Source organism: Fringilla coelebs (assembly GCF_963513975.1).
Source record: "Fringilla coelebs genome assembly, chromosome: 22".
NCBI lineage: Eukaryota > Metazoa > Chordata > Aves > Passeriformes > Fringillidae > Fringilla > Fringilla coelebs.
This window is the reverse complement of record NC_140048.1, coordinates 9854706-9879943: the sequence shown is the minus strand read 5'-3', so window position 1 is coordinate 9879943 and position 25238 is coordinate 9854706. Positions and strand designations below refer to the sequence as shown.

The window sequence follows — 25238 nt, the reverse complement described above, 5'->3', positions numbered from 1 at the left end:
CCGTGAGGGGGCGCGCGCGGCCGGCCCGTGAGGGGGCGCGCGCGGCCGGCCCGTGAGGGGGCGTCGCTGTGAGCCGCGTTTGTTCCGCAGAGCTCCCAAATCTTACTGCGTGAGCTGCAGAAAAGGTACCTTCAGTTGAAAGTTACATTTTACCTTCTACAGATATTCAACTAGTGATTAAGTAGCTGTCTTAGCAGAAATATATACGGCTAAAAATTAATATCAAACTCAGTGTGCACAGCACAAAATTTAACAGGTTTTGAGAAATAAAATGGTGAATTCAGATACCCAGGTGAATTTTCAGATGTCCTGAAGATGACTGGCAGTAGCATTGCAGAGAGAGGATATAAAATAGAGCCAACTTTGCAAGTTGCTGTGGGTATTTTTAATTGCCCCAGTGGAATAAGAGCAAAGAATCAGGGAGATCTGGGGGGGAAAGTGCAAGTACACAGCTATGCAAAGTGTTTATGCCAGAGCTTAAAACTGAGAACAACAGTTGGAGGGAGAATGGTGACAGGAGTATGAGTTTCATTTCTCCATGACCCATCCCACCCTTCTACCAAAAGCACAGAGAGCTCAGTGTGACAGACTGAGCAGCCGAATGCCCAGGAATGAAATCGGTAAGGGCCAAGCTACTGCCTGTTAGGAATAAACCGTGGAACAGGATAAAGGCCTTTACCTGCCTGGAACCATGCGTAAGTTCCTGTGCTGTCTGCCACTCTCCATCTCAGCAATTCCTGAACTGCAGACATCTCTGTCTTGATCCCTAGGAATTTATGCACTACAATATTATAAACCCAACGTGACTATAAATTCTATTAAAGACTGCACAAAAACATTTCACCTAGTTTTGGCCAGCACCAGTGGAAAGAAAACACCTCAATACATTAATAACTAAATTTATTTAGTTTTCTTATATGATACATATAGAGAGATATACATATAGGTATAAAACACACACCCAAGTTATTACAAAAGTGTCCAAACACAAGTTCTAGTGGAGTACAGTAAAAAGTGATATTCTAGAAATGTTGGAGATATACAGTATCTGGGCTCCAAGTGGAAGGATTTCCATTAGACATTGTAAGCAGAAGAGGACACATTTCCTCCGTGGCCTGTCCAGTTAGTATGGATAAATACCCCTGGCTTTGATAATAATTCATATGTATGTGCACCAAAGTAATCACGCTGAGCCTGGAATGAGAACACACAGACAAACCAGACACACAAATGTCAGTATCATATGAGTTCTAGAAGTTGCACCTACTGTTACCAAACGAGGAATAGTAGAAATAAGATTCAACTCCAATATTATAACGCTCAAAATTATTTTCTCATTATTAGCAAAACCACTGCAATGAAAAATGCACTAATATCTAATAATTAAATTAAAAGTTCTGCAGAAATGCAAGTACAGGATTTCTGCTTGGTACTAATCTAAAAAAACCAGCACTTCCGTACATCCAAACATTCAAAGATACTTCTCTACAAACCGTTTGAGTTCAAAGATATCATTACCCTCGGTTCACAGAGGGAATACAAACACAGGGCACTGCCATACCAATATCTCTGGTGTTCTTTATCCAGCTGTCTCTAAGTGCTTCACTGACATGAATTCCAGGTACAACAGAAATATATTAGGCAACCTATACTGTGAATGATTAGGACATCTTGCCATTGAGACGTTTAAAGCAGTATTTAAATAACAGCATGATGAGATTTCAGTACCTACCTGAATCAGGTTAGCTGGCAATATCTCATGCCTGTATCCATCATAAAAAGAAAGTGCTGTAGTGAAGCAGGGCATAGGGATTCCAATCTGCACACCTGTACTGATCACACTGCGCCAGGACTCCTGGGAGAGAGGAAAAGGGGGGAAAAGGAAACTGATCAGTTTTATGCTGGCTCAGAGGTACGTGCAGGCACGTGAACTACTCCAGTACAACTGTGTGTGCTATTTCAGAGTCCGTGAAATCTAATAACCAAGTCTGAGCAAATACAGCAGCAGATTCCTGATTTTACATAAACGAGGTTGATCTAAAATAATGGCAAGGAGGACAGAGTTAACAGCAGGAACAGAACAGTTGAGATATGCAGACAAACCACAGCCTTAAGCAAGGATGATGTTCTTTCACATAAACATGGTCAGAGCATCTCAAAAACATGAACTCATTGGGGAACGGGGAATGTTTTGAGCTCTGAGGCACTTCCAGGACCTCACCAAGCACAGAACAAAGCTCGCCTAAGGGCCCAAGAGGACAGCACTGACACTTCAGACAGACAGGGATAATCCTCAGTGCAACTGTTCATCTGGTCTAGTAATTTGCATATAATATTCAGATTCAGTTACAAGAACTACTAATGATGAGGCTTCTTTTTTTGCCAGATAATGTGGTTTTAATTCCACCCGTCAGCTCCATCCAAATCAGGACAGTGTTTGCACAGACACAGGCCTAAAGAATGGGTGGGTCTGGAACTGTTGTTCTGGGGCTACTGCAAACAATGGTAGTGGAACAGAGCTTTATGGTCTGCTCAGCTGAAATCCAACTGCACAGCAGGCACAAGACACAGGGCAGTGAAGAGAATGTTCACACAGGCCAGGCCTTTTTTCCTCATATTATGGTCCTTCTGAATTGCTGGATTTCTGCCTAGGGCTCTTCTGCACCAGTAAAATGGGAACCTTCAGTTTCCAATCATAGCTTGGTCAGTATCAAAGAGAAAAACCATGACAGTCCTGGCTGTAAATTATTGTTTTTATGGTCTCCTTTCCTTGGAACTTACCTGACAGTTCTCTACAGCTCTCTTAAAGAAATCATCCAACAGCAAATTCTGGAGCTCAGGGTTTCGATCAAAAGCATCTTTGATTTTTCCCAGGAACACACTAGGGAAAAGTTAACCAGGAATAAATGTCACAGTTTCCAACAAAGGCCCAGAATTCAAAACTTACAGTGCTAAAACTTGACTCAGCCAGACTAAGATTCCAAACATGGCAAAGACAAAAAAAATTTTCAGCAGTTAAGCCACCAGAACAGTGGGTTCATCTAGTAACCCCTGGTGGTGTCTATAGCCTCTCTGAATCTTACCAGCAGAGTAACTCCATGGATTTTCCAAGGAAATCTCTAGGCTTGTCAGCCAAGTACCTCAAACTAAACTCCCTGCTCTTCTCTCTCCCCTCAGCAGCCAGGTTACCTCCTCATCTCAATTACCTTCTGATGATGCAGCCTCCCCTCCACATCAGAGCAATACCACCATAATTCAGTGTCCAGCCAAATTCTTTGGCTGCTTGTCTCAGCAGCATGAAGCCTTGAGCATATGAGATAATCTTGGAAGCATACAGGGCCTTAAAAAAAAAAAAATCAAATTCACGTTCCAAGAGAAGTCTCACAAAGTTGAACAACAAACTCTGTTCAGCCCACATCGCAACAGTGATGACTACAGTAGCAACATTCCAGTTATTTGAGAAACAAAATATCCTTTCCCGCTGGAAAGTTTCAACAGAGATCAAGAGAGCAATAGCCAGGCAAAGGCGGGAGTGATGAGGGGTGGACAAGCTCCTGTGCGTGAATTATGATCGCTGTGCCCCATGCAGTTGTCTCTGCCCACTGTGGCTTAGAGCTGAATTCCTTCTGGATCCTTCCTAACCTTCCTTTGGTTAGGAATGGGTCACAGTATGCTTTGTGGACATCACGAGACAATGCACAGTGCTCACAGCAGGAACCAGTTCTCATGAAATATGAACACAAGAGCTCCTCCCCAGGGTTCACAGCATCCCAAACCTGCTCTAACCCTGCACAAGGACTCACCTTGCGGATATCCTCCAGGAAGGCCTTCTTGTTCCCACTGAATTGAGTCATTTTGGGCCCTTCCAGCAGCTTACTGGCCTGCACTCTCTCATCCTTGAGGGAAGACAGGCACCTTGCAAACACAGCTTCACCTTTGGGTATGGCAGGCAAAAGGAGATCATTAGAAAGCTGGGCATCCCTGTTCATGTCTGAGATACCCAAGCAGCACAGAGTGTCGCTGAGTGATGAGCCATGTACACAAGCAAAATAACTGGTGCAAAATTCAATTATTCCAACAGCACTCCTGAGGGCCAACACTGCCACTCAGTACAACCATTGGGTAAGTCTTGACTGATACAGCTTTCACATGATAATGAAAAAAGCCTAAAGTCATCCATATGAAAATTTATCCTCAGGAGCATTTACCAGCTCTCAATTTTGAGAATTTACTTTAAAATTTTCTCCTATCAGAGACAGACAGTGTTGCACTGCAATCTAGGGAACAGTGAGGCTAAAGACTTCACCAAATATTGTATCATGCTTTTAAGAGAAAAAGCTGTTCCTAAATGTCAGCATACATTAACTGGATGTGCTTTAAAATGCAAGTATGCAAAATGAGGGCAATTAAAATCAAGAATAAAACAGCAGGTTAACTTACAGGATGACATAAGATTCATAAATATGGTAGGCCCCTAGCACTAGTATTCAGAAGTCCATAAGAATGTTTTCTAACATCACTAAACAGGTTACTAAATATCATCTGTTAGGCTGGATCAGGGAGTTTTTAATCAAGCTGGTTTAAGCTGTACTTGTTTACAATTGAAGACAGTATTGTAAAATGAGGGAGAAAAAAGTTTGCTTTTCAGGGTCTGATAGGAAGAAAAGCAAGTCTTCATACCATCATTTTGTTTCACCCTTTGAGTAGTGATATATCAAAAAAAACCCCACACCACAAAATCAACAATTTTTAAAAAAGAGTGAGCAATGTTTTCACAAGACTCTGGATCCTCCCTACAGCAGGAGGACATATCACACCTAAATCAGAACCTGCTAATTTCCCTTTCTGCAAAAACTTCCTTCCCCAGTGGGGAGGAGCAGCACGGTAGGGAAATCAGGGAAAAGCAGGAGTAGCATGACTCTGCTTTTACAAGCAGAAATTTGCAAGTCATGCTCATGCAGTAAAGCCACACAGCAAGTGCCCTGAGAGTGGCCACGTTTGCACAAGGACTATGGCACGCACTTCCCTATCAGCTATTACCTAACAATGCTCCCTGGCACTGCAGAGCGCTCCTCAGGGAGTGTCTCCTCCACCCTCGATCTTTGCAAGCACCACAAAGAGGAGAATATTAGTAGGACAAGCAGGAAACACTGTTTCAAGCCTAGAACTGAAGGACTGCAGCAGCGGTAGAACATTAAAACCATTTAGAGAACTTGCTTTACTGCTGGAATGCAGCCATGTTTCTTTGACAGCTACACTGCAGTTACTTTGTTTTAGCTACTGAATGTAATTTTTCTTATCTTCAGAACTTGACCAAAGGAAAAAGAGGTAGAGAAAGCATGGAAATGAAGGCAAATCTGAGAGCAAAGAACCTTTTGACTCATCTGATTTACTCAATGGGAAGCTTGCTCTGGACCTGTGGTATTAGGGCACTCTAAATGTGCTGCAGATGTGTTCCAGCTCCTCTGCATTACAACACTCTGAGCACAGCACTTAATGTTCCCCTGAACATCACTGAGTCCTCAAAGCACTGCAGACACCACAGAACACAGGTGACAGCAGGACTGACAGCATTGAAGGAACAGGGTAAAAACAAGCCCAGCAAAAAAAAAAAACCAGGAGCTGTCAGAGCAGAAAAGCTGGAACAGCTACACCTACAAGAGCCTCTTCTGCCAACCCAGCCCTGCTGTGGGCTCACTGCTGAGACTGTATTTTCCCCTGTCGTTACTGTGATGAGGTACATGGAGGTAGGAAAGCTGAAAGCACCAGTTACCAATGAGTGTGACTGGGACTCCATATTCCAGGGCAGAAATGGCTGTCCACTTCCCCGTGCCTTTTTGCCCTGCACTGTCCCTGATCTTTGGGAGGAGGTATTTGCCGTCACTGTCCTTGAATTTGAGAATATTGGCTGTGATTTCAATCAGGAAAGAGTCCAACTCTGTCTTATTCCACTCCTGAAATACCTGAAAAAGGAGAAAAAAAGTATATAATCAATATATTGATTATAATGCCCAGTGTTTCAATAACTCTCTTCAGGCAAGGTAGTTCACATCTCTATACATGAAGGTGCTTCCTGGAGAGAAATTAACTGTAGCAAGGGAAGAGGTTTAGACAACTTTTGTAAGTATTCAGCTGTCTGTACTGACTGCTCCTATCTCATGTAAAGCTCATGAAGAATATTGTACCCCACCCTTGCAGAAGGCATGTCAGAAAAATTCACTTCATGTACATGCAGCAGCTTTACCCAAGCCCAGCACTTCACCAGTGGCAGACAGACAGCACGGCACTAAAAAAGGAAAGACGTTAAAAACCGCAAATCACCTCTGCCATCTCATCGTGCTCCATGCCCAACACATCTTTCATCAGGTGATAGGCCTCACAGATCAGCTGCATGTCTCCATACTCAATCCCATTGTGCACCATCTTCACGAAATGTCCAGCTCCTTCTTCTCCCACCTGTTCAGAAACATCCAAAAATCACCTCAGCAATAGCACTGTCATCACTTCCAGTGTTTAATACCTGCCCGTAGCTTCCTTCTGCCTAAAGGCGGGAATCAAAGACAGTGCTAACTGAAACCAGTGGGTCACAGGTCCATTTAGCTCCCCCAGCACATAACCCAACTACAAAACTGTCTTTCCATTGCATGGTATAAGTTATCAGAGATGGTAGTTGTAAATGAACACAGCCAGAAAATCAACCACTGATGCTGCTGTGTTTATTGTGGACAAACATCCATGAGCTTCAGCAACCAAACTGCCCAAGCATGGATCTAACCCCAGGTTAGGGTCAGTATCAAATGACTATTTACCCAGTCACAACAAGGTTCCCCAGATCCCACTTTAGCAGCAATGCTTTGAAATATGGTCTTGATGTGGGGCCTGTGGGGAGAAAGAATACACCTTAGCAGCCAGGCTAAACACCACAAGAGAAAACAAATAAAATCTACTGGTTTGATGCCTCCTTCTGTAACCTGCCAAAAGGCAGGTTGGGCTGAGGGCACTTGGCAGGTTGATAACCCATCCACACAGCAATGTCAATTAAATATGTTTTTCCCCAACTACACAGTTTGCAAGACATCGGAACAATTGAGTCATGCTTCCAACACTGTACGGACAAGCGTAATGCACTTCAAGGAGCCCAAATATCCTCTCCATTTGAACACAGAAGCTGTCCTAACTTAGCTGATCAAGGCAAAAGATGATTGGGCAGAAACTGTTGTTGATGGCTTTGTGCCATCAAATTTGAACAGGCTGATACAGGTATGAAACACTAATGCAAATGGACAGGGACTCAAGAGATACTAAAGCTCACTTAAAGCCTAGACACACCTTTTCTTTCCACATCTATACAGAGAATGGGCAACCAGGGATAAAGTCTAATATGAGCATTGATGTGCAGTCCTTTACTAAAGCATGAGTAGAAAACAGCACAGCAGCATGCAGAAACTTGCAAATAAACTGATGCATTCAATAGTAGTACAAACATGTACTGAAGCTCCTTTTATAATGTGTCACTACAGGGCCATTTGCTGCTGCTTGATTCATGGTTAGCAGCTTCCCAAGTGTGTACAGCCTCAAAAGAAAAAAAAAAAAGAAATAATACTTGTTTAAAATTTAAGCAAAATTTCCTTCTCCCTTCAGATGTCTGTAGGTCCTACTTTTGCCTGTGGATTCCTGGAAGAAAAGCCTACCTTTGTTCTGCCTTACATGAAGGCTTAGCACTGCCCCATGACCCCAGCCAGGTTGAGAAATCTGGAGCCTTGAGGAAGTGAGATGGCAACATATCTTGTTCTCTCCACACCCACACCCTCCTCTTTCCTTCCCTCAGTGCACAATGTGAACTGTTGCAAACCATTCTAAACAAGAAAATATAGTAGTTCATGCTTACCAGGCTTCCTTGGCTCCTCCTGGCATGAGAGAAGGTCCATATCTGGCACCTTCCTCCCCACCACTAACTCCACTTCCCACAAACAAGATGCCCTTTGCCTGTAGCTCCTTACAACGCCTCTGGAACAAAGGGCAGAGCAGCACTATTTAATTTTGTTTCATACCAGAGCCTTACACACAAAGGGTAGCAATTGAGATGTAAAATGAGATTTTCGGTTCTGCTTTGGATGTGCTAAAAGCCAACCTTAAGAAAGCTTGTTCATACACAAAAGTGAGCATTAGGAAACTTCCTGTTGCTTTGGATCCTTGCAAAAGTGACATAGTGAGAAAACAAGTCCTTATAAGCACCAGATAGACATGAGCAGTACAGCACTGAGGCCAGAAAAGGCTTGGAATTAGGTGTCAGGTGACACATGCTCTGTGTGAAGATGTGGGGGAGGCAGATTAGGCCCAAGGTGGAGTTGCTGAGTTCATTGCAGAGTGAAGGTGCAAGCACAGAAAACTTTAAGGGCAAGTAATTGTCTCTGAGCCAGAGAGAGGCTGAGATCCCCCAGGACAGCTGCAGGCTCCCCAAGGACTGACCCTCACTGAGCTTTTCACTCTGGCACGGCCAGCACACTTATCCAAGATCAGGAAGACGAACATGAGCACCTCTTCTAAGATTTAGAAATACCAATCTGAATACAATATGTTCCCATGAGCACCCCAGACAGGCTAATGTAGCTTCTTTAACTTCTACAGTTCACAAGCAGATAATTACTCTGCTGCTTCCACTACCAAAACAGCCAAACCAGCAGTTCTGTCTTACTGGATTGTCCTCAATCACAAAGGATTAAGAAATAACAACAAATCTATAAATATCCTTAGCCTTATAAATCTCCCTGAAAAATCCCTAATATTGTAAAATAAAATTTTCTAAAGGCCTTCACTCTTTAAAACATGTTGAAAGAATATTCTCTGGTGTTCCAGGTAACTTCTATAAAAACATTCTTATAGAACAGTCCTTAATTGCTTTTTAATAGGCTGCATGATTTAAGTTTGGCTTTTCCAGAGCACAGGGCTGATGGCATATTATTGAGTGACTATTCTGATGATCAGAAGCGGAAAAGTTGTATTTTATTCATTCACTTTAGGCAGGAAACAGGCTTACCGTGGTATCTCTATACTCAGAATTCCCACCATCAATTATGATGTCTCCAGTCTCCAACAATGGTACCTTTCAAAAAGAAATCAGCATTTAGGTTTTCTCCATACATTCAAAGCCTCACTAATAATGAATAACTGACAACTTCCAGAGGAAACTGCTCCAAAAGACAGCAAGAAGTCTCAGGTAGAATGAATGCTTGCCTCACCAATTTATTGATAAAGTCATCCACTGCACTTCCAGCCTTCACCAGCAAGATAATGCGACGGGGTTTCTTCAGCGTGGAGACCATCTCCTCTAGGCTGTGAGCACCGATCACTTTGGTTCCCTTGGCCTCATTAGCCAGGAAATCATCCACTTTGGAAACTGTCCTGTTAAAAGCACAAACCTGGGGGGAGCAAGGAAACACGTTAATAAAAGCTGCTAATGGAACAGTAACTTCAGCTCACACTACAAATTATACAAGCAAGGTTCAACATCCTGTACTCTCCCACTTCCACCTTCATGACAGGCACAGGGCAGGGATAAACCTGAGCATGTCTTTGCAAGTGCTTCGGGAACCTGTGGTTAATTGCAAGGCCAAGGCAAACTTCAGGGAACAGTCATGCATAATTAACATATCAGGTGCCAGCTGAGTACAGTCATGCACCGCTGTTCTTCTCTGGAAACAGAACAAAGGCCAGCACAGGGTATAACTGAAAGGAGGAAATAATACCCATTAGATCATCACAATTGCAGGGGAAAGCACCCACAAAATGCTCAGCTCCAATCCCAAGTGCTACTAGTCAGCCTTCATAAAAAATTTGTTTCCTCACTTACCACGAAGCCATGGTCGTTCATGTTCAAAATCAGGTTCTGACCCATCACGGCCAATCCAATCAAAGCAATGTCAGCTCTGGAACGTGAAAGAACAAAAATGCCAGGGAAGTCACTAGCAGTGATCCAGCAGTAGCATCCATACCTGCCAGGCTGTTCTGACCATGCCAGCTGCCAGGGCAGCCCATCCCTTCCTAACGAACATGAGACCTGAGTTCATTCTGTCAGCTGTTACTGCAGCAGATCGCAGATCGAGGCTGTGCGGAGCCACCGGGCAGAGCCGCCGCGGCAAACAGCGCACCGGGGCCTCCCGGCACCGCGAGCCGGCTGCAGCCGCGGCGCGGCCACGCCGGGCCCGCTCCCGCCCCGCTCGCGGTCCCGCCCCGCTCTCACTCAGCCATGGCAGCGGCGTTCGGCTCTCTCCGTTCTCTCGGCTCTCTCCGTTCTCTCGGCTCCCTCCGTTCTCTCGGGGCTCTGCGGGCTCGGCCTGCGGCACGCACCGCTTCCTCTCATCAGCCGCGGGCGGGGCGCGGCGGGGCCGAGCCGGCCCATTGGCTCTTGAGAACACTCCGCCCCCCGCCCATGGCCCGATGTCTCGAGGCCACGCCCCCTTAAAGCGGCAGTGGCGCGGCGGGCGTGGGCCGGGCCCCGCGCTATCCTGTCCCCGCGCTATCCTGTCCCCCCGCTGTCCTGTCCTGTCCCCGCACTGTTCTGTACCCCCGCTGTCCGGTCCCCGCCGGGCTCTGACGCTTCCCCGGCGCCTGCGAGGCCCGAGGAGCCCTGCGAGCCGCGCCGGCCCGCGGAGGAGCCGCGCAGCTGCCCCGTGCCATCGGCTGTGCCTCTGTTCCCAGCGATACGCACCCCTGGTCCCGCCGGGAACTGCGCAGTTTGTCATTAGTAATTCTAATTAACTGGCTTCGATTCTGCCGCTGAACCTTTCCCAGGCGGCAGTCAGCCCCTCAGCTATCACCACTACCCGTTTGTCTTTATGCGACCAGGCCAAACTTGACAAACCTGTCCTCCCGTCAGCACCGAGGCGATCCCAGGAGGACAAAGCTGCTGCGCCACCTTCGCTCCGCTGTATCAGACACGCACACCTCGAGACCGTAGTTTCTATTAAATTCTATGTAAGTTATTTCCTAGACAAGATGACCCGCAGCAATCTGGCTCATCAAGTTTTTGGTTCACCTTAATTTTGGGCATCCCTTCTTTCTCAAGAAGATTGAGATAAATTTCATTGAAGCATAGGCTTGTTCAGCACAGGTTTTAAAAACAAGTAATCGACATAAGATACAAGTAATTAAATCATAATGACAGGAGCACACATTCTATCTGCTAATGCACTGGTTGTACCTTTATTGTTTCACCTCGTTCACTAACAATTCAGTGGTGCAAGGTTACCATACACAGTTAGATATCTGCATTGCACACCTAAGGCTATACAGCAAATGGATCAGAATTAGTACAAATACATGAACTATATTTACATTTTGTATACTCAAGCTCCAAATATCAGATATATTTACAAAATAAAATAAGAAAATGAAAACCTGAAATTAATGTACAGTGTTGCTGATACACTCCTTCGCTGGGATGAAATCAGTTTGCAAAGAGATTTGTTCAAGAAGGCCACTTATACAGCTTTTACCTTGTATACCTTGTGTACAGAGAGATTAACAGGGACATGGGGACCGCAATTCCAAGGGATGTATTCCAGTGAGCAGCATGTCTGATGTTCAAATTCGGGAGCCACAACCAACTGCACATGAAATATGAACAAGCAAAGTGGAAAATTCAGACCTGATCCTGGGAAGTGCTGATCATTCAAGACTCCCTCTGCTTCCAGTCCCTGGTTTCCAGGCAAGCAAGAGGTAAATTCAGCACTGCTCAGGGGCAGCCCATTCACTTGGCAACATTAAGAACTGAAGACTTAGGAGGAGCTCCACACCAGTTTTCTGAATACACAGCTGATCCCAGCAATTTAAATCCTGTTCCAAATGACATTGGACACAATCATCTGGTTAGTGTTGGACTAGTTTTTATTTCAAATACATTGAACACATAAATGGCCTTCTGAACAAAAGTCAGTCCTGCTCTTGAACAGTTGATGTTTTGAAACAAGGAAGCACGAAGTCAATACATCCTGCTACAGACACTACGGCCAGACCACAGACTGGGTTAGTGACAACCACGGAGAGATGCAACGCACACGCTGGACCCAGCTGTAGGGACAGCCAACAAAGCCTTCCCGAGCAGCAGCAGGACCCTTCCTCCTCCAGCAGCAGGTCAACAGCTCACCTTCAGCAGAACACCCACCACAGCATCAGCTACCACCACCTTGGGTGTGCAGGGGTACAGGCAGATCCACGTGCACAGGCAGTTTAGTACCAGTGGGTGTTAGACCGAAGCTAATCCTCTTTCTTATCTAATGTGCAATTAATTACAGATGTATAAATATACAATACATTACATAAAATTAAATCCCTGTAAATTAGATAACAAGCAGCAAAAAGTAAAGTCTTTGCTTTGAAATACCATGCTAATCAGTAATAAGGACTATTAGACATTGACACAAAAAACCTTTTCTTGGAAGTCTGGAGATCATACTCTCTGGAAATAGTACTCCCTTCTCTTCTGTATTCCCAGAATACAGGAATCTTCTTTTAAAAGGTACTTAAAGTGCATTTTTAAAACACAGTATAGGAGGTTTAGCTTCATTTCATAATACCCAGGAAGATCCAACATAATTTTCAATGGACAAAAAGGACAGTTTTCACCTTCCTTTTGGTGAGGAACATAATAAAAACCCAAATACAGCCCAGTTTGACACTCGTTCCTCCCAGGGAATGCCCACCAAGCTCCCTGCTAGTGCATGTCCTCTCGGGCTGGCAGGCCCACAGTAGGATGCCTCCTCTACTGAGGCTGAGTCCCCAGAGCTGTCTGACTCTGGGACTCCACACACACACAGCAGGTAACCAAGAATGGGCTTTGGAGTGTCAGTAGAAGGCAACTTAGCATATTTTTCCTTCCTCATTCTGTATCCAAAAAGAAATTTCTAACATGTTGGGCTAAGCTTTGAAGTGAATGGAAATTCACTTTTTTTGTTTGCTTATTTGTTTGGTTTGTTATCTCTTTAAAGAAAACTTGGACTGGTTTCAGTATAGTTTTAAGTAATGAAACCCAAATGTCTCAAAGCAGGCTTCAGTAATTGCAGAAAAACTTTGCCTGTATGTCAGACCTGAAAACAGTAATGCCCATTTGAACTCCACACAACAAGGACCTAGTTTGTTACAGATTATGCAGCTTTAAGAGATGCTAATGCTTAAAACCAGACTTTTGGTCTTCTGATGATCTATTGTCCACTCAGACCTCAAGTCACCAGAATTTCCTTGGAGTTTTAAGACAGAAGAGAGACATCTAGGCAACAACTGTAACACTTCAAGCTCTCTATAAGATAAGCATCTGTCTCTTCCTGCTCTTAAATGAAGATCCCTTAATCATGATTTTGTGCAATGCCTATAACCACTTGGTTCATTCTCTGGCTTATCCAAAGCAAAGACCTAGAAAACTAGTTTTCTTCTAGTTAAAAAAAAGAAACGGATAAAAGTTAAAATGCTCTCAGTGTGTCACAACCTACCCCCACCTCAATCACTCTGCCTCCTCAAACAGGTTCCACTGTCATTATAAACAGTGGTGATGGCAGCAATAACTTAATGCTTAGAATTAACCTAATTCTTGAGATCAGCTTAGCTGCAGTGTGAGGAGCCCTCCTGCAGGACAAGCAGTTTTATCCACACACTGGAAGTGCTTTATCATCATTGCATAACAAAGGAATATCATCACTGTATTAAGAGTCACACACAGTTAAACAAGACAAAAACAAAAGGGAAAAAAAACCAAACCAAAACAAACAAACAAAAAAAGAAACAAAAAAAAAACCCACAAAAAACCCACAAAAAAAAAAACCAAAACCACCCATCCCTATCATGTTCCTGGGTCCCCAGGATGCTCCCTCACTCTGGCTTCCAGTTCTGAAATAAATCTGAGGACCACAGAGACAGCATGAGCATACAAGTTAGCTTGAGAACTACCTCAAGATATGTAAAGGTATGTCCTAGCAAGTGTCAGCTCCATCTTCCTGCTCCTTTGCCTTCCAGGCTGCTAGGAGGTCTCATTGTGCACTGCACTGCTCTCAACGACAAAGCCCCACACAGCAAAGCCCTTTCTCAGCACATTCCAGTCCCACACACGCGTGGCATGCCTGGCTGATGACCTGAACCCCAATGAGCCTCCTGGCCTGCACTGTGCCTGGTGTGCCCACTGCAAGAGAGGGACAGACCCTTTCACCCCTCCCTCGCAAGGCTGGAGCCTCCAGATGAAATCCCTTTACACTGCCCAGGACCACAGCCAGCCCTACCACTGCCCTGGGTACAGCAAGAAAGGATAACACAGCTGGAAAGAACACACAACATCCCCAACCTCCCCAACACCTGACTGAGAGAGGGGAGTTCACTTCCCCAAAAGGAAATTCATTCTGCTCTTCTTTCCTGGGGAAAGGACCAAAGCTTTGGCCACAAGAACTTACACTGTAGGTCAAGAACTGACACCACCCAGAAACCAATTATGACGTGCCACTGACCAGGACCAGAATCCACTTGCTCTATTCCCCAGAAGGGTTAACAGTGGGCTTTAGCTGATGAAAATTGCAGCAGGGAAATTAGGAGACACTCAGCAGTTATTTCAAAAGGAATTGAAAGTGTCCTGCGGCTCCCTGAGAACACTGCAGGTGCTGAGCCTAGGAAGTGTTCCAGAGACCTTGGGTGCTCCCATGGACAGGTGGGGTGACACGGGAGCATTACAGGTTAGGGATGCACAAACAGGCCCTTGGGAACAATGCTGCAGAGCTGCTACCCTGACACAGCCATGGGAGTCCTAAACCTCTTCCGAGAGAGGTGAGAACTGTTCCTGCAGAACTTGGAAGTCAGGACTAAAAGCAGGAAGAGGGGATCTGCCCTCCACGGTGATCCAGGGACCAACTGCACTTTCATTGATGTTTAATACTCCCCATCTGTCAAATACACAGCTTGAGCATCTGAAATTTTTGGGATTTTATCTCATATTTCAGTCTGTGGTCTATTTCCCCTCATATCAGCACAGTCTGCTCAGCTCAGTTCAGAGGCTGAGGAGTGCGTGTTGATGGAAATTCTTCTGGGAAAGAGTTAAACCCAAGCAAGTTACAGCAAGTTAAACCCAAGGCTCACCTGTAACCCCCACAGCAAGAGTTTAAAGGCAGATTGTTCTAGCCAGCCCCTCCTGGTTTGTTCCCTAACTTTTCCTAGCTCGTGCCTTAGCCTGCTGGACCCTGGAAACTCAGAAACTTGCACAACGTCCAAAATCCAGTCTGTCCAGATAGATTTGTCCAATATCAGCTTTCAACAGAGTTTAACTTCAAGGCTGGATCCAGAAAGCCTGAGGAGCTATTGCAGTTCCTGGCTGGTAATGCCTCCATTAAACAATTTATCTTTCCCTGGCATTGGAACTTTGCCCGGAGGGAACCAATGACCACTGCCAAGTCACATATTGAATGAAAACCCTGTAGCAGTCTAGACAGACAGTGGACAGTGGGACAGACACCAAAAGGTCAGTTGAAAAGGGAAAACAATTGTTATTGGAAATTTTTTTTTTCTTTTTAGAGTCGTGCATAATCACTCGATTTTTTTGATTTTTTTTTTTTTTCTTTCTCTTTTTGTTTGGCCACATGCTACTAGTACAATTCAGGTACAGGTGAAAAGAAACAAGGTAGGGTTAGAATACCTAGAAAATGTGCTGAAGGAGTGGGGAAGGTGGGGGATGTTAAGCCACAGGATTACATACAAGAGAAACCGTCAAGAATCACAAAGAGAAAATGAGAGGTAACACTATCTGTGGGAAGGTGAGTGGGGAGAACAGATGAGAACATTACATGGACTCAGTACTTCATCTGGCCTGTGCGTCTTCGAGCCAGCTTTGACCTGCACAAAAAAAGAAAGGCAAAAAGTAGTTGGTAAATTATGAAAGTTCATTTTTCCTCCCTCCCCAAAGTGTATCCACCTTTTTTTTTTTTTTTTTTAATTCTTTGGCACAGTCCTAGTTTACTCCATATGTTAAGAAAGTAAAATGCATCCAGGGCTGTAATGAGAAAGAATTCTCTGTTCTGCTTCTTTAATGGGAGAAGGGATGATTAAAGGGCTTCGCTGTTCAGAAATTATTTGATGCTGTATGGTAACAGCTTCGTTTTTTAGGTTTTGTTTTTTTTGCTGAAAGGAAGAGCTACTGCAGTGGAGTAATATGTGTCCAGCAAGCAGGGGCTGTGATAATGGAAAGGCTGCCAGAGAAGTTAAAAAAGGGAACGTAATTTCTGCTTTAGCTCATAATCAAGAACCTTAAAAGGGAGTCCAGCAGAGAGGAAGTAAGAAACTTTATAAATTTGTAAAATGGCAATACAAGGAAACCATCTTGTGGTCTCCAAATATAGCATCCCACACATGTTCAAACTGGACATGGCTGTTTAGAACATCACAAGCCAAAATAACAACCCCTGCAGTTCCTGAAATACAGGGCTGGTTTGTTTTCTGATTGTTCTGGGGGTTTTTCTACCTACTCTCCTCCCTCCTCCAGTTCCCACATCTGGTGAAATTCCTGAGAGCAAAACTGAAATCTGTGACCAACCACCTGCCTCCCGGTTTGAGCACGTCCCTTTGCAGCCCCGAGCTGCCCCTTACCGAATGGTGCCAGCCAGGAGAGGATTGAAGGCGTATAACCAGTCATTCATGTCCTTGTCATTGATGGCCTGGAGCAGGACCCCACGGTGCTTTGTGCACACTCCAAACGTGTTGGGTGTCTGAAACAGGAAGGACAATTTAAACACAAAGTCTGCGAGCACGGAGGCTGATGAGCATTTCCTCTCTGAGAGAATCTGTTCCGTCACATCCCTCTTTCATTGATGTCTCACTGGTGATTTCCAGGGTATTATTACTCATTATCTTCTACAAAATAAGAGTCTTAACTGCTGAGTGTGGGCTTTAAGAGATGGACCAGTAGAGTTCATTTGATTCTTTGCAGGATGTTTGTATGAGTTGTTTTGTGGGGTTTTGTTTTTAAACAAACAAAACACACAAGCCCAAAAAACCATACAAAGGAAGCTGCAAAAACCCAACATGCAGGGTGGTGGTACCAACAGATGCTCCTAAAAGCTAATCCGGTGTGTGACAGCAGTCAGGGTCACTCTCTGGTACAACTGTGTCCAAAACCATAAGAAACCCTGAACAAACTGGGAACTTTGCGGGCAGGATCCTCAATGTCTCCACGACTCAGATCCATTTTCCTCAGAACAGAGATGACATACCTGATGGTACAGATGCACTGCTACTTGTAATGTTCTTGCTTTATGTATAAATAAACAACAGCTCTCACACTGACCTTCACCATTGCCTGTTGATCCTCGCTGTATTCCACCTGAGCTGTGGATAAGTTTATGATTCCTCTTTCTACAGGATCTTTGTCACTGTTGTAAATAAAAACATAGGGACGGCGAACCACCACAAAGTGCTTGGCCCAGGAGCTGGAGAGTGGCTCCTTGAAGTGGAGGTATCCTTTCTTTGACACCACAGAGCTGGAAAAAATAAACCCACGTCAAAACAGAAATAGATTTTCCTCTGAGTATCCCTATTAACTGCAAAACACTGTAAGACACTTGGTCCTTAATCTGTTTTGTCTGCAACAGTATTCTGAAAAAGTTCTTCTAAAACAAGCTGGCGTCCTCAACAACTATGCAAAAGTCTGACAGTCTTCCTCAATCCATCACAGAGGACTCTGCACCTCTGCTATCACCTGTTGATTTTCCTTCTTCAAATGGGGCACAGAACCTAAGAATCTCAGAAAGCCCCTGTGACAGTTCTCAGGAAGCCATGATCACACAACAGTAAAAAACTTACCCTGGTCTGATTTCCTCGATATCAGGAACGAGGTTTAGGAACTCGTTCTTTCCAGCTCTGGCAAGGTAGGAAGTTTCTACTGCAGGAATTATCTGGAACTGCTCCACCTCATGACAGGGACTGGAGGCACGAGAATTTGCTTCTGGTGTCCTTTAAAGAAAGTAGAGAAAAAAAAGTAAATTGCAACAAAGCAACTGAATTTGACAATGGATTTTAAACTGCATCTTCAGGCCAGCTTGAAGTTCCATCCTCCAGCCCAGATTTGTTGTATGACATTGGGATCCTTTTGTACAATATTGAATAGCATTTTCCCTTGATATCTGTGGAATAAAACTTATAATAACCACTAGTAAATTGCTTCCCCACTACTTCTACTTTTTCTTCTCCTGCTAAACATAGTCACAACACAGACATACTTCCTACAACTGTCTGATGTAAAATGTTCTACTTCCTCAGCACTCCTCAGGGATGCTGAACTGAGAAGGTACAAATTATGTCTTTCTCTACATAGTTATTACCAATTTAATAAAAAATATCTTGTACAGATATAGCTGAGAAAGATAAACATAGATTAATGGCCAAACTGGTTTATTCTGGGTGGTTATTAGTAGACCTTTTCAACAGACCTCTGAAAAAACTTGTGGACTCTGCACACTGTAGATGCACTGGTCACTGGAATGACAAGCATCTGACTGTTCCCCCAACACAAGCAGAAAAAAAAACCCACTACAAAAGAACAAAACGAGGAAAAAGAATTGTGCAGAGTGACTGGAGAAGTAAGGCAAGGGGGCTGTACAAAGAAATATCTGAAAGTAGGGAAAAGGAAGAAAAGAGGAAAAACAAATCAGAAAACAGCAAAGAGATCTGTGAAGCACTGAAAGGTGATGTTTCCTTTTAATACATTACACTTACTTCTGATCAACTGAATTGCACCTGGAATCCACCAGAGAAGGGCAGGTGGATGAAGGGGTGAGGGTCGCACTGCTGAAACTGGACACAGACGGGTCCCGCCCAATTGGAGAAATATCCGAGAGCTGCAAGCAAAAACACATCACAGCAGCTGGGCTGCAGCTGCTGTTCACTCCTGGCTGAGAATGGCTTTCGGCAGGGATGGCTCAGAGAACAGAAAGGCTTTTTCATCAGCCCTTCCCCTACTCAGTAGGCAAATTTGCACACAAACCACCACAAACCCATCTGGGGGCAGAAATACAGCAGCATTTATGCAGACACAGCTTGTTATTATCAATGTCCTACATTTCTGATTATTCACACTCTGATTTCTTCGGTGGATAAAACTTGGTATTCCCTTTGCCTACTGGCAGAATTTTTAAGACTAGACTTATCCTTTCACATAAGGGAAGTGTATGCAGGGAAAGACAATAAGAGTCTGCTAATAAACTCGGTACTGTACTACAGTGCAAGTCCACACCATTGCCAATTCCTGCCACAGCCTTTGGAACCTGATGCTGAATAGCCAAATGCTTCCAAAGGAATGAAAATAGAAAATAATAAATTAATATCAAGTGGTTTATCTTTTCATAGTATCAGCAGATTTCATGACTCACAAACACGCTGCTATTGTACTACAAATAAAGTTTATTACAATTAAGTATTACATGAAATATTTACCTTACAATCACTGATGCTGTTGTACACCTGGTTGAATTCCCGATTGAAGGTATGAGTAAGAAGCTGCAGACACTAAAGGGGGTACGGGAGGGGAAACAAATGAGATACAGAGAAGAACTTTATATTTAGATTTTCAGAGAAATTTGAACAGGTGATTTGCCAAGACACACTTGGCAGGTCATGAAAGAACAAACAAATCCTAAACTGCTATGAAAAATCATAGAAGAGGGTAATAATCACTTCACTTGATAAAATGAGAAAGTTTTTATAGAACCACTAACATAGGGGAGTGAGATACAGCCACAGCCCAAACCTCCCCAGCAGCACTGGCCGGTACAAGTGGCTGATTTTACTAACCAAGATGTTAAAATGAAACTCTCACAGTACTGGACATTTCCCAAGCCATCTGAGAAGGTTGTGATTGACCTATAATCCCCTCTGGCTGCCAGCAGGACGGTTGCCCTGTGCCATACCTTGGTGGCCAGCTCCTTCTCCCGGTCCACCAGGCTCTCGATGTCCGCGGAGTCGTAGCCGCTGCTCTCGCTGGGCGTCACCACGCTCTCGAAGGTCGTGGTGGAAATCTGAGAGGAAATGCTGGTGGAGGTGCTGAGGGTTCCACTGCTCAGGCTGGGAGACAACGAGTCACTCAGAGACTTGGGGATGCTGTCACCAAGCTTCTCACGAAGCAGAAGAAAATGTCGGGTTTTTTCCACCTAGTAAGAAAAGAAATCAGTATCGTCTGCTCCAGGAAGGTGCCAATTTTACAGACACTGAATTCTTAGGAATCCTTTACTATTCATACCAGTAACTTTCCCCAGGGAACGGAGTTTACAGTGGCATTGGAAATTGAATTTGCCTGTGTTGAATACACTGAGATTCTGAGCTGAGGACTCTACTCAGCAGCCAGCCCCACACTTTGTATCTTCTCTGCCAGGAGAATTTATTTAAATCTTGACTTCCATCTCTTTACTCACCTCATGCAGCAGCTCCAGTTTCTCCAGTTCCCACTGATGCTCCAGAATGAGGCTGTCCCCCCTGGGCCTCCAACCTGCCAGGTTCTCTTCTCCCCTCACATATGCCACAGAAGTATCCAGGACTTTCCTCCTCCTCCTCTGCATTCCTGAGCAGTAAAAAACAACACGAGACGTGTTAAAACCATAGTCAGAGAGGTGTCACTGAGAAATAATCAGCAATTTGCAAAGAACCAGCACTTCTGCTGTTTGGCTGGAAATATACAACATAAGTATTTCATTACCTGCAAATACACAACCAAAGATATTTGATTTAGTCCAGCTTTGTTACTTTTCTCAGATATTTTCTATTGACCAAGATATAATGCAAACTCTTGTTCAGTCTAATCCAACACAAGGACTTCAGTTTCTACATCTTAGAAGAAAAATACACAGACACACCAGGAACTACATTCCTTCCAAGTGGTGAAGTTGGCATGAGAAATCAGCAGCATCTTCAAAAGACAAGAAAAAGCTCTACTGCTGCAAAACCCAGTCTCAGCTGTTAGTTATGAGCCATGGATTATGCCCCTAAGACTCAGGTACATGCACTCAGTGTCCTGAGTTACCCATGTCAGAAAACACCAAGTTTCCACTGAATCCTTGTTCACCAATAGTAAACACAGACCTGAGTCTAAAGTAAAGGCCTGAGTAAGTATTTTATGGAATAGCAACATTCCATTGCTCCTATGAAACACAGGAACCGCTTCTGATGAGGACGGAAATGTTTACTCCGTTCTGCCTGAGAAATTTCTGCAATATTTCATATTTATCACTGGAACACCCAGTCACTGCTTACCTGGACTTCCTGTGTCTGACATTTTGCATAAACTCAGTTCATAGATCCCAGTTACTCGATTGCTATTCACAGGAAAGCAGAAGAAACAAAAACACACTATTTATTATCTTCAGAAATAAAGTGCTTCAGCTTTAACTCAGTGGTTCCCAAGGCAGAATTTTAAGTATAGTTGTTAGTTCGAACTAGATTTCAATACTACTCTTGCACAAAACAGCCGGAACAGACTGCAAGATCCCAAAAAAAGGCAGTTCCCCCATGTTCCCACCCCACCCTGCACTGGACTTGAAGAGCACATGCTGCAGTAAATTCCAGGTCAGGATGCAAGCTTGAAAGAAATGGATCCCTCTTCCCAGCTCTGTTAGTATGGAAAAGAGGTCAGTAAAGAGAGAAGCCATCAGAGTTCCACTGACATAAATGTGAGAAAGAACATTTAAAACCAGACTGGAGAACCTATGAGTAGGTAAAGTTTCAAGGAAAAAAATTAAGAAAACTAAACTAAATCCTCTAAGAGGAAACACAAATACTGACAAAAAGGTCAATACCAGAATTGTAACTGCACTTACGAGTCTGGGGATTTGGAGTAGCCGCTGCCGAAGAGGCTGCGCAGGGAGCGCGGCGGGGAGATCTTGGCGTCCCGCGAGTAGAACACCATGCAGACATCCTTTGTGATCACAGCAGGCTGGATGCAGTGGTCAAGCTAAGGGAACACCAGCCATCAATGAATGGCTGCAGCCAACTGTACCAAGTTACACTGCTGCCCTTAGTGGGACAGCTTTTGAAACCTGTTCTTGCTTGGGTCTTTGGTGAAGGGTTTTCATATGTGTATCTGTGAAAGAGAACTGCCAAATTTCTTGATGCATCCCATGAAATTATTTTACTACACAAGCAACACTGTCTTGCACATAAGCCAGGAGGTAAGCCCCTGTTTTTAACACCAGTACTTACACAGCAATATTCACTGATTCCAGTGGATTTTCAGGTACAAAGATAGATAAAACAAGGCGCAAAAAGGCAAGACCACTGCAAGGCAGTGATACCTTGACATCAAGATGTTAACTATGAGTACATTTTTTCCACCCTGTTGTCAGGAGATGAATAAACACTCTTACTGGCTTCAGGATTCAAATACCTTTTGAATCTATTTCTCTTGGGTACACTCTGTCCTGTCTCAAATAGTTTATAGCCAGCAGGAAGGCCTTGGTGTCTCACCTCCAGGTAGGCAGAAAGGGTCATGTAGATCTTCTCTCCATACGGTGTCACTCGATTGAGGAGGAGGGAGTTGTGCAAGGAACTATCCCAAACTGCCTCGAACCGGTAGAAAGTCCTGGAAAGAAGTACAGTAAAAGGTCAATAGTAAGAGTTCCTCTGCAGCCCTCTCATCACTCAGTGTAAAGCATCTCTTTCTGATATCATCCTCCAGTCATGTGGACAACAAATACTTGAAGCAAAAACCTTCTCATTATTTCAAAGATCATTTACTTCTACCTCAAACAGTGTGGCATAAAGAATACTGCCTGTTATGGAGAATACTCATCTAAAAGAGAAAAGAGGGAACGCAGAAAACAAAAGCTGTCATAGCTCTACAGGGAAGTCAGCACTGAACAGTTGTTTCTAAACACAGAAAATTAATTTCTACTGCTGAAATTCATCCCAGTTGGATCTTAAAAGTACATGGGAAGATTCTTTCTACACCATATTTTAGGACTTCTGTTAAGACATTTTTTCAGTCTGGGACAAGGAAAGAGAGGAGCTGAAAGCTCCCACAGGTCTACCTCAGCAATCCAGAAGGTTCAAGTAAAAAGTGAGAGACAGCATCGCACACAGCACAGCTCAATCACCACATCCAAAGGCATCATTATACTCTCCCCTCTCTAGCAGGGGCTTGGGAAATGAGCTTTCTCCTTTCTCACGGGCAGCAACTGATTTGAGGAAGGTCCCTTTGGAAAGAAGACCTATGCCCCTATTCAGGAACTCAGCACACCTTTCCACATTGGTGACAGAAACAGAAGGTATTCATTCTTCATCACCTCTATATAATTTCCCTCCCAAATCCTCTTGCTATTTTTATCCATTTTGAGTCCAAATGATGCAGTACTAAAAGCAAGAAAGTGTTTCATGTATATTATTTTTTTAAAATAAGTTATATACCTGAAGAGTTTCTGTACTAATTCCCAACTTGGGAAAACAGAATATGAAATTAAAGACAAAGGACAAACAGCAGGGTGGAGGTAGAAGAAACAAGAAAAAAAGCCCTGTATGTAGCCCCGGCATCAGTTCTGCACCATTTGCCAAACAAGATTTCTCCTCACGGAGAGAGAACACAGGTGTGAACGCGCCTCAGTGCAGAAATACTACCACCCTCTGGAGCAAAATGATGTTTGGACAAACACCAAGATGAAGTCAAGCACAGCTTTGAGGCAATTATTTTAGGCAATCTTTTCTAGCCAGGAAGGTAAACATACACAGCTTTGCCTGCCCAAACCAGAATTTGCTGCAATAGCTATAGAGCAAGACAAAAACCAGAAGTGAGCAAACTCCTTTCAGCACAGCCAAACGGCACATGGAGGAAAAGGGAGCACGGAACACACAAAGCAAGGAATAGAGAGGAGACAGGTTAAATGTGTAGTTAGAACTGCTTCTGAATTGGATCTTAGCATTAGTGAAAGGTGGTGAACTGGGAGCACTGAAGACTCTATCTTCTCTTTTCCAGAGGCAGAGCACAGAAAGCAGAGCAGCTGCCATGCTGGGCTGTGATCCCACTGGGAAGATGAAACAGGAATCCAGCCTGGGCAGCCACTGCATGTCTGGCTCCTCTGCCAGCTGCTAAACTAAGGAGTGGCAACCACATGGTTAAATTTCTTATGCAAATCCAGCCCCAGAACAGAAGTGGAAGAGCAGTCACATGGCAGTGACTGCTATTTGATCAGAGCAATTCAAGTAACCTCGTAATTCAGTCCTTGGCTCGGTCCTTCAGACAAGCAGTGTTGCAGAGTCAGAGACAGTGAGAAATTCCAAATTTAGTTCTTTGAAACAGAACAAGGGAAGAAAATAGCAAGGACTACAAAAAGGGTCTATATTTGATAGCACACCAAGAGAATCAGAAAGACTGCATAAAGGAAATTTTCCTACTCTCACATGTGAAAGAAAGTTCACCTTCCCAAGTCCCCCAGTAAACTGTACCTGAATAAGCCTCTGACACAGAGGAGGAGGAGCAGGAGGAGGAGGAAGAGGAGGAGGAAGAGGAAGGGGAAGGGGTAGAGGAAGAAGAAGAGGAAAGGGGAAGACTACTTCTGGAAGAGCTAAGAGGTGTGCCAACAGAATTCAGTAAAAGCTGAGGGAAGTGGCAGCAATACAAATGGGACATAAAGCATTCTATTTTCAAGAACGTTTATGTACAGAGGAAGCAAACAGAAAATACCTAGGCATATCCTTATCAAGAAAGAGCCTGTAAAAACATAGAAAGAGCTTCCGTTAGTGCAGCCAAAAGCAGAACAGAAAAGCAACAGCTGAGAGGAACAGAACAAGTGGGCTAAGAAACAAACCAAAGTGAAAAAACCGCACAGAAAGCAGCAAACAGGTCTGCAGACAATGAGCAAACATTTAGACGTATCCCTTACCAGGGCCTCAATTCCCTTCCACCACGCTGCCATGCACTCATCCCACAACTTAAACCTTGGCATTTTGGGACGAGATGGCCAACAGCTTCATCCCACTCATCCTTCACCCAAGCTACCCATCTTATAGAAAACTACAGGGATATAGAGGAATTTATTGAAAGAAAACAGAAAGCACAGGGCTTTCCAACTGCAAATCCAACAGTATCAGACAGGAAACCAGCACCAGTCTCCCTGTTTTCCAGTTATATTGATCCTTTAACTCAAACACACTAAAGTACCCACTTCTCAGTGAAAGGCAAAAACTGCCAATCCCCCAGTCCCTGCCTGCTTTACAGACACCAGGTGGCAGAGAGCCCATAGGCA

At 44.1% G+C, this 25238-nt stretch overlaps 2 protein-coding genes across 10 annotated transcripts in view; both read right to left on the bottom strand.

The window, feature by feature from the left end:
* Positions 1-893: 893 nt before the first annotated feature.
* Positions 894-10997, bottom strand: PGD (phosphogluconate dehydrogenase). 2 transcript variants are annotated; one of them, XM_084220248.1, is made up of 13 exons: positions 10862-10997; positions 9851-9926; positions 9240-9419; positions 9038-9103; positions 7889-8007; positions 6810-6879; positions 6322-6456; positions 5774-5963; positions 3804-3934; positions 3207-3340; positions 2782-2881; positions 1733-1855; positions 894-1194 (listed from the first exon to the last, which is right to left on the bottom strand). In XM_084220248.1, exons 2-13 carry the CDS (start codon positions 9893-9895, stop codon positions 1075-1077), a joined length of 1413 nt encoding a protein of 470 aa, XP_084076374.1. In that variant the 5' UTR covers positions 9896-9926; positions 10862-10997; the 3' UTR covers positions 894-1074. The 2 variants fall into 2 exon arrangements, with proteins under 2 accessions (XP_084076374.1, XP_084076373.1); XM_084220247.1 differs by lacking the exon at positions 10862-10997 and adding an exon at positions 10241-10564.
* A 188-nt stretch (positions 10998-11185) lies between these two features.
* The window catches only part of KIF1B (kinesin family member 1B), a 78872-nt gene continuing 64819 nt past the window's right edge, over positions 11186-25238 (bottom strand). For 3 of the 8 annotated variants that reach the window (XM_084220238.1, XM_084220240.1, XM_084220236.1), the window contains 11 exons: positions 22468-22582; positions 21822-21955; positions 21259-21320; positions 20424-20569; positions 19923-20162; positions 19450-19521; positions 18733-18854; positions 17821-17970; positions 17306-17498; positions 16609-16727; positions 11186-15858 (listed from right to left, as the gene is read on the bottom strand). In XM_084220238.1, coding sequence (XP_084076364.1) covers positions 15816-15858; positions 16609-16727; positions 17306-17498; positions 17821-17970; positions 18733-18854; positions 19450-19521; positions 19923-20162; positions 20424-20569; positions 21259-21320; positions 21822-21955; positions 22468-22582 — 1396 coding nt within the window. In that variant the 3' untranslated portion in view covers positions 11186-15815. The remainder of the gene's footprint in view (positions 15859-16608; positions 16728-17305; positions 17499-17820; positions 17971-18732; positions 18855-19449; positions 19522-19922; positions 20163-20423; positions 20570-21258; positions 21321-21821; positions 21956-22467; positions 22583-25238) is intronic. The other 5 variants (XM_084220241.1, XM_084220239.1, XM_084220237.1 and 2 more) reach the window with 3 other exon arrangements.